This window comes from Lepisosteus oculatus, chromosome 3 (assembly GCF_040954835.1).
Source record: "Lepisosteus oculatus isolate fLepOcu1 chromosome 3, fLepOcu1.hap2, whole genome shotgun sequence".
NCBI lineage: Eukaryota > Metazoa > Chordata > Actinopteri > Semionotiformes > Lepisosteidae > Lepisosteus > Lepisosteus oculatus.
The window spans coordinates 57,714,838-57,724,440 of NC_090698.1; the positions used below are offsets into that span (position 1 = coordinate 57,714,838).

A 9,603-nucleotide genomic window follows, 5' to 3' on the forward strand; every position below is an offset into this window, starting at 1 on the left:
GACTCATTTATACTATAAGCTTCCAAGCTGGTGATTTGTACATTCTTTTGTAGGAAGAAATGGGCTATGGGCAACCAATCATCATAATCCATCAAATTAATTTTTAATTTCAGTGTTAAAAAACAAGAACAAAAATCACAAAAATGAATATAGTTAACAGAATTCTAATAATTCTAGGCTAGCATAATTAGCATTATGCAACTAAATGATCTTCTTTGTTTTGTGGAATTTCCTGAAACATCTGCTATGATTGTAAATTAAATCCTTATAAAACAAAAAAAGAGATGATTAAAACTGGGTTTCTTTGATTTTTTTCTCAGTTGCTATTGAGATATTTCTTTATTTCATTGTCTTACAAGATATTTTTATAACAATATGTTTCTGTACTTGCAAGTAGATTCTAAATAAGCACAGTGCTAAGATTGACTTGGTTGTCTGGAGTCATTAATTATGCATTATGAAGTGCATTCATTTGTAGTGTATTGGTCAGAGTCAAAGGAAGATGTTCTGCCTTTGGTTTTACCTTCCGTTTGTCATGTTTCAGTTTCAAAAATAATTTGTGTTCAGAATTTCTCTACTGCAGACATGAAGCTGTGATAAATACAATCACTTATGACATATGTGAAATGATATATGTACAACAAATTACTTTTCAGTTAACAAAAATATTAAGATGATAATTGTTTTTAAATGGGTACATTTTACAGTAACAGAAATCTTAAACAAATACTTTCCTAACAAGTATTTGATTTTAAGAATGTTGCATGTCTGATGTGTAACGTTCCAGTTTATGTATCCCTCAGTCTGTGACTCTCCTGCTTGTGTGTCCCTCAGTTTGTGACTCTCCTGCTTGTGTCCCTCAGTTTGTGACTATCCTGCTTGTGTAACCCTCAGTCTGTGACTCTCCTGCTTGCCTGTCCCTCAGTCTGTGACTCTCCTTCTTGCTTGTCCCTCAGTTCACGACTCTCCTGCTTGTGTGTCCTTCAGTTTGTGATTCTCCTGCTTGTGTGTCCCTCAGTCTGTGACTCTCCTGCTTGCCTGTCCCTCAGTCAGTGACTCTCCTGCTTATGTGTCCCTCAGTTTGTGACTATCCTGCTTTTGTATCCCTCAGTCTGTGACTCTCCTGCTTGCCTGTCCCTCAGTCTGTGACTCTCTTGCTTGCTTGTCCCTCAGTTCACGACTCTCCTGCTTGTGTGTCCTTCGGTTTGTGATTTTCCTGCTTGTGTGTCCCTCAGTTTGTGACTCTCCTGCTTGTGTATCCCTCTGTCTGTGACTCTCCTGCTTGCCTGTCCCTCAGTCAGTGACTCTCCTGCTTGTGTGTCCCTCAGTCTGTAACTCTCCTGGTTGTATGTCCCTCAGTCTGTGACTCTCCTGCTTGTGTGTCCCTCAGTCTGTGACTCTCCTGCTTTGCCTGTCCCTCAGTCTGTGACTCTCTTGCTTGCTTGTCCCTCAGTTCACGACTCTCCTGCTTGTGTGTCCTTCGGTTTGTGATTTTCCTGCTTGTGTGTCCCTCAGTCTGTGACTATCCTGCTTGTGTGTCCCTCAGTCTGTGACTCTCATGCTTGCCTGTCCCTCAGTCTGTGATTATCCTGCTTGCCTGTCCCTCAGTTCACGACTCTCCTGCTTTTGTGTCCTTCAGTTTGTGATTCTCCTGCTTGTGTGTCCCTCAGTTTGCGACTCTCCTGCTTGTGTATCCCTCAGTCTGTGACTCTTCTGGTTGTGTGTCCCTCAGTCTGTGACTCTCCTGCTTGTGTGTCCCTCAGTCTGTGACTCTCCTGCTTGTGTGTCCCTCAGTCTGTGACTCTCCTGCTTGTGTGTCCCTCAGTCTGTGACTCTCCTGCTTGTGTGTCCCTCAGCTTGTGACTGTCATACTCGTTTGATTGCAGGCTGTGCTGGGCCCCCTGATTGCCATTGCGCTGAAGATTTCAGACATCCATGAACGAACAGGCCGCAGGGGCCCCACCGTCATCACCTGAGCTCACCCGCCACTTTCCACAGGGGCCAAAAGAGACACTCTTCCATGAGGTTTTAGTTTCCAAACTTTCTTCAGTGTACGTGCCTTAAACCCTGCATTCTTTCAAGGGCTATGCCATGTTTCAGTTGAAATAGTTCCAGTGTAGTCTTCCCTTTTGTGTTGTTTTTTTTTTTTCAGGTAACCGTTCCTTACCTACCTTTTTTGCTGCCATTTTAAAACATACTATACTGTTCATGTTGCCCCACTTTGATGACCGTGCTTGTCGGTTCTGAAACTTTGCTTGTTGTGCACATTATTCAAGTTTTCAAGGACAAAAAGGGAGCTTGAGACAGTTCAAGCATATACGTTTTTAACCCTCACCGTGATGGTTTTCTTGCTGCAGTATTCTTTTAGAATCTTAATGAAATATTAAACAGAGGAACATGCATAACACAATGTGTATTAATTAATATTACTATCATGCTAATTAAGATCACTTTTACAGAAGTGGAGCATTTGGTATTTTCAGTCAACATGAGTTGGTAAACATGGTCTGATGTATGTGTTTGTGTGTATATATACATATAATAAATGTACTCATACCACCTTGTAGTATGATAGAGCTGCTGAAATCTCTGTTTAAAGAGAAAAGAGATTTGTTGTCAAAGAACTCTTGGCCAATGTTTTTACATTGGGCTCTAATTCTACAAAAATCTGTTAAAGCCTACTTACTGTATGTCTCAGTTTGAGCTTCTGAACTGAAATCATTGCACTCTCAACATGATGGAATTTAATTAAGTATCAGTATATAACAGGATTTATGACAAGAAGATTTCAAATTTTAAAAATTATTTGAGACTAGCAGAATAATTTTTAAATTTGCGGATTGTTTTTTTTCAAGGAGTCTAAATGAATACTGCAGTCATAAATAATTGTTAAAATAAACACCAGTCATTTTTGTGACACAAACCCAAGATTTGTTTTATTAGATGCAGTTAAACACATTTGCTGTATTTAATTTTTTTAACCTAAATTGGAACTTAATAAACTTTAATGTTTGTGTGAAGATGAGTATTTTCCTTTTGTTTGAATGGTATAGTGTAGCTTGTGTAGCTCTAATACTATTAATAACACAAACACAACAAGTATTCAATGGTTAAAAAATGTGTATTGAAAATACATTAAGCTGTGAAGACCTGAGTTCAGGTCTGACTGAAATTGTCAAGGAAACTGCCAAGGTTTAAATAACTACTTAGTCAGACCCCAGCAGATATTTCAAATCTACATCAATAAATAAATATCAGGGCACAATTTAAAACTTGCTAACGGCCAGTTCTAAGCAGATACTTTTTTTTCACAGAGTGAAACTATTAATGCTTCAAAGGGATCACTGGGACACATCACAGAAGCCGAGATACTACCATATTCTTTCATAACATGGCTGACACATGACACTGATGGAATCACTGAATGTACAGCATATGATGAGCATTGTTGAACTGAACAGACAAAGTTTTCATCTTTACTTTCTCTTGTCTTCTCATCTTCTTCTAACTGGCTTCACAGCTAAACGTATAATTGAAAAGCACAACCAGTATCTGTGTGTTTCCGACCGCAGATATTTCTAAGCGCAGTGTATTGGGGGGTGCTGTCTGTGGTCAAGGACATTGTTCTGGATGGGTTTCATGGTTTATGACTGTAGGAACACACCCACCACAATACGGGCATTGGTGTTCCTTTAAACAAGCACCACTGCATCAGCCATCACTATATGAGTTATAAATATGGTTTTGCCTAAGAAAAAGTCACGTACCATATTGATTGATTTAGCTGCAAATCTTTGCTTGTAAAGTTATGAAATGATCTTCTCTATGAAATACATGACCCACCCAGAATACATTAATGTGTTTCTGCTTCTTTGAGCACCACTACCAGTAAAGCAAATGCAATGACCAGGGTGAAAAATATAGCAGGAAATACTCCTCTCACACAATGCCGTTTACGGAGATTTAGGTCCCAATAACCTGAAGATAACCCCCGCCAGTTGTATTGCTGAGGGAATGGAGGATTGGTCTCAAGATCCATTTGGAATTATTGTTTTACTTTCTTTGTGTAAATGTAATCTTTCATTTGAGTGTAGAATAATCTCTGCCCTCCACTGGGAACACTATAAAGATTCTGATCGGATTTACTTAATCTTGCTTGTATTTTGCCCCTTTACTGCAATAAAATAACATTTGATTGAGCCCCATGTACTTTTCCCTTTCTGCAATAATAAATGAAAGGCTTTGTCCTTATTAGTGAGGTAAGTCATTGTCACCCATGACTTTTATGATTAGACATGCTGAAAGATATCAGAACATCATTTCTATATGGCTATGATTGCCATTATAAAAAGATTACTTAACATTCTAGCTGATTTCCTAAAGGTGTGGCATGGTATAATTGATGTGATATTTTTTCCAGTTCACTAAAGCAAACCTGTGAGTAAATGACAGCATCCTGTATGAAAACCATATAAATCTGTGAAGCATATTTTTTTGGGAAATTAATATCTAATTCCCCACAATGTTTACTCCAGTCTCAGTGTTTTCACACTGATCTTGAATTAACTCTTAAGAGATTAGTCTTTGGGTAGGTTTTGGTTTTCTAAGGAGACACTTTCATAGACAGTGTAGTTTCAGAAATGTTTATATGTATATCATTGTATATTTTTTATCTCTATGGGATCTCTATTATTAAACAAACCACAGTACAATATTTGAAAAACAGTATTTTCCCCAAGTGGCTTTAGAATTGAAGATTGCCATCCAGTATTTCATTATAATCATTCATATTGTAGCTGACATGTAACTTGAGAATTGTTCTATTATAGAACATAGTGTGGCCTACAATGGCATAATACAAATGGCAAAGGCTTACGGCACCTTAAAAATGCTTTCTGCATACCCTGCGGCTGAGCTACTTTGAGCTACAGTAAATACGTAACAGTATTCAGATAATTGTGCAGTTTTTTACTTTTTATTGCTTTAAAGTTTGCACTCATTACTTTGAAATAGCAATTAATATTTGTTATATACACAACCTACTCCACATATTCAAAGCCAAAAACTAGAAGAAATTAGTAAATCAATAATACAGTTGTAAAAAGGATAAGATTACGCAAGTACTTAAAACCGATTTGCTGCACATCAAGACTCTTAAAAATGACCTTAACAAGCCATACAATTAGATGAATAGCCTTAGTCTCTGTGCAATAATAGTGGTTCACGTGATTTCAGAATAAATATACCTCTCTCTGTAAGGTTCCTCTGTCCAGTAGAGAATTTCATTTTCGTGTACAGTATAAAACTAAGGAATTCAATGACTTAATATACCTGAAGGAAACCTGCCAAATTGAGCTCAAAGTACCACAAGCAATCACCATTCTCTCAAATTGCCCCTGTTCTGACCCAGTATTATCTGCTGAAGTTAAAGGTTGGTTTGTGTAATGTATTAACTCTGCAATTTTTGCCATCATTTTTGAAAACTATACTTTCTAGTTTTCATATATTGTGTTATTTTAGATACGCTTTTGGAGGGTTTCTAACCACTGCCAAACACTATAGAATCATTGGTCAATGTGTAATTATGTAGTCACCTACTGTACCTACATATATTAATGTTCCTATGATAAAATTATTAACAAAATTGCAGTTTTGATTGTACTATTCTGCAAAATTCCAATCAGATAAGGCTTTTTAATGTAGTATTATGTCAGCAATAAATCAAAAGGCTGAATGTTGTGCTGATGAATACATAACAATTTTGGCATAGTAATAATTATAAACTATTTTGTATTTTGTGCTGATTAAAAAGACTTTGTTAAGCATCTGGAAAAGCCTATAATTATTCTTTTCAAACGCAGAAATGTCTTGCATATTGTTCAGAACAGTTAGTACATATGTGGCTGGGAAAAAAGAAAAAGTACAATTTAGTATTTGTCAGCTCTTGTTTTAAAAGTCTGTTTAAAGCACAATCACATACCATTAAATAGGCTTTGGCAAATGCCCTATTTCTTTAGTTTTAGCTGCCTGGAGGTTGCTAACTTCCTTGGTATTGTATATTTAACCAAATGGAGTGAATGACCTACAATTCAAGACAATTGTCCACCTAGCTGTTAAACTGAACTGTCTGTTAAAGACATAAAAAAGGCACCAAAGGAGAATTATGTAATTATGTAATATGTACAGTATACAATATAAAAGTTTTTTTTTTTCTGCTAGGTGAGTCTACAAACCCTGTCTTTCCAGTAAAGAAATATTGTGCAACAAGCTTTATTTCTGTGTTAGCTTAATATGTTTAATTAGCAACAGTGCAAAGATACAGGTGAATGAAGTAGCAAGTAAAATTAGCCTTGCTTTTCAGAATATAGACAACTTCCAAAACATAATGAATTGCTGTACAATTAAGACATATGAAATATATTAAAAAAACAAAGACCAGGATCTCACTTTAAATTCATATATAATTTTTTTTATTTAAAAAATATAACTTTTCTTGCTGTCTTGTCAAAATTAAGTTCAGTTCTCATTGTTCACAGTTTGATACATTGACAAAAAGAAATAATTTTCATCAAAACACCTTTCTAGTCATTAGATAGTTCAGTAAAGTACATATACAGGCTGTTTCCCATCTTGTGCCCATTGATAATAACAATTATAATAATTGCTTACACAAATATAAAGCTTTTCTGGACTCTCTGCTCAAAGCGCTCTACAGGTAATGGGGACTCCCCTCCACCACCACCAATGTGCAGCCCTACATCAGCCATAGTGCGCCAATACATTCACCACACACCAGGAGGCCATGATTGGTAAGGGCCAATGGGAAATTTGGCCAGAACAACAGGGTTCCACACCATTGTCTGCAATGTTAAGCTCGGGCTCACTGTAGCCCTTTGTGAGACTAAGGAATAATTGAAAATTAATGGAGAGACAGGGCTGTCTAAAATATTCCATTCTTTTATATAATTTACTAATGGTCTTTATTTGGCACTTGATTTTTGTACAAGATACAAATTTAAGGTGCATCATCAAAATGCATGTGCCTGAATTTGCACATTTTCATTCTTAGAATACTCATGTATATACAGGAGGTACGTATATACAGGAGGCATTGTGGTTTAGCAGCTTGCACTATTGACTCTCAGCTTCCGGGTTCAATCACAGCCACATGTTCTGTGCCAATTTGTGATCTCCTTTTTCCTTCTGTTCAGTAAAGACTTGCTGTGTTGGATTGATTAAGTGTTTCTGCATCCTGCACTAGAACAAGTGACTTCCCAACAAAGGATGGATGGGTCACCCATATATATGCTGTACGTGTAAAGAGCTTTTACCCTTTTTTGATATAAACAGTTTTATTATTATTACTGTATTATACCTGTAATACAATGAACACATCTCATCAACAGCAATTTAATCACTTCGTGAGGCACCTCTGTAAATACAGACAGCTGCCTTCAGTTCTTAAGTATGATTTAGGTATAGCGCCTGTACATTGATTCAACATATAATGTTGGACCAGCACCTACTTCCTCTCACCATGAGCCTTGTTTGAGGACTGTACGTTCCCATCCAGCAATCCCAGTTCTTCACATTCTGCTCACACTGTCAATGTCACTGCATCTCTCCGGACAGAGCATAGTGGAAGACACATGGAGGCGCTAGGTCACAATGGGCAGTTCTTCCCCTGCACTATACCACCCTATACAGCCCTGCACTCCTAGTGCAACAGGAGGGATGTATCTTCAGGCCCTGCTCCAAAAGTTCTTCCTTACCATCTACCTATGGACTGTGCTGTATGCTTCATTTTCGTCAGATTGTGAGCTGTTTGGTCTTGACTCCTGAACAGGGTATTGTTCATCCAGAGTTCCTTTTCACAGTGTCTCTTTGTAGGACGGAGGCTCTTCTTGACTGTAGGTTTCATCCACGACTTCTGAACTGCTTTCTGTGTAAAGGGGTGGAGCAATATTACATTGAAGTTCATCCACCATGACAAGGCTTCCTACAGCCAAACCTGGGCTCCTTTCAACAGACTCCTCATAGGAGGGAGGGTAGAAGTGAGGCCTGCAAAAATAAAGAAACACAACAGCGCACATTGCAATCATCAGATACATGAATCAATTTAAAGTCGAGTTTTGCTTTTTGTCAACGACTTACTTTAGAACTGCAGTACTTACTCTTGTGATGGTTTAACTGCCATTTCTTTTCATTTAACGATCAACTGATATACTACAGGCCTCTTCAGTGAGGATATTCCACTTCCATCACAGGTGATACAGCACTGTGAACGCATAAAATGCCTTTTCATTCTCACACCGTTCATTGCAATATCAGCATTCAGAATACATTGCATACATCTGTCTGTGCTTTTAATGATTTTCATTATTTACTAACTGTTCCAAACCTAGCCAGTCCCTTGTCCCTTGTTTTAAGACTGAGCTCTTGAAGGTCAAGTAGAGACTTGTGTTATTGCTCTGAACGGACATACTCACCTGTCCACTGTGCAGATACACACCCTGGTGTGTTGATGGCATGCCACTCTGGTCAAAAATCTTTTGTTCTTCATCCCGTGGCAGATATTCCATGAACATCCAGCCAGCAGGAGTAAGAATCCACAAGTGAAGCAAACACAGGAAAAGGTTAATTTCACTGTGAAATCACCTGTATTCCTCATGGATACCAGGAAAGCACCTAGGCATACTACCAAGAAGCCCACCACAGGCAATGTTGTGCGAGCTAGAAAACAGACTTTCTTTTGCATTTCCATCATCAGGTGTTCTGTTCGAGACAGCCTGATTACTGCTTGATCTGTCCCCATCTGGCTCTCTTTTTATACTTTATGGTGAGATTGGCTTTTACTGTGTGGAGCAGCCCAGGCACATCGGCACATGGTCGTTGCTCATTAACAGGTCCGCTTGTCAGGTGTTACAATATCAGCAGCATCGGCGTAAATGATGCAACACTAACTCCTGTGGGAAGGTGTGTGCAGAGCAAGGTGCTACACAAGTGATGATCACAATGCGATGTTCTGTGACAGGTGGGTTCTGTTCTGTCAAGAATTCCACAAGAGTGTGCAAAGGAATTTTTGTTTAAAGGTCAAAAAGGTTTAGTTAAGGCTTCGTACATGCTACTTATTTGAGTACTATCTGATAACCTTTTTTTTTTTTACAATTTTTCATGACATTGCGAGGTGCTTTATAATAAAAAAGGCAAAGCCCAAAACAATGGAAACATGTACAAATTCATATAGCAAACACAAGATATAAAAAGCTGAGGTAACAGGATTTGAAACAGCTGACTGACTTGCAAGATGTAATACGTGCTGGGAGATCATTCAGCAATATTGAAACCAAGAGCCTGGTCACCTAAGGTTTGGAGCCTCGTTTTGGGAACTGTAACAGGGCCAGAGTCCAAAGAGCATAATGATGTGTAAGGTAGATGTATTGGGAGTGAACAGTTCATCAATGTAGTCAGGAGAACTTAAAGATGAGAAGTGCAATTTTGAATTAACTTCTGCTATCCACAGGTAGAAAATGCAAAAGCTATAATGAGATATATGCTCATTTGTTTTAGCATTTCTTAAGATCTGAGCTGGACAAGTTGCAA

The 9,603-nt window shown here is 38.0% G+C and overlaps 2 protein-coding genes across 2 annotated transcripts in view; one reads left to right on the forward strand and one right to left on the reverse strand.

Annotated features, from left to right (window-relative positions):
• Positions 1-4,199, forward strand: part of pgm5 (phosphoglucomutase 5) — a 52,967-nt gene extending 48,768 nt beyond the window's left edge. The window contains exon 11 of the mRNA XM_006626868.3: positions 1,887-4,199. Coding sequence (XP_006626931.2) covers positions 1,887-1,976 — 90 coding nt within the window. The 3' untranslated portion in view covers positions 1,977-4,199. The remainder of the gene's footprint in view (positions 1-1,886) is intronic.
• A 3,503-nt stretch (positions 4,200-7,702) lies between these two features.
• Positions 7,703-8,764, reverse strand: LOC107079831 (transmembrane protein 252). The gene is made up of 2 exons (XM_015366727.2): positions 8,490-8,764; positions 7,703-8,061 (listed from the first exon to the last, which is right to left on the reverse strand). The coding sequence occupies exons 1-2, from the start codon at positions 8,762-8,764 to the stop codon at positions 7,872-7,874; spliced, it is 465 nt and encodes a 154-aa protein (XP_015222213.2). The 3' UTR covers positions 7,703-7,871.
• Positions 8,765-9,603: the final 839 nt, after the last annotated feature.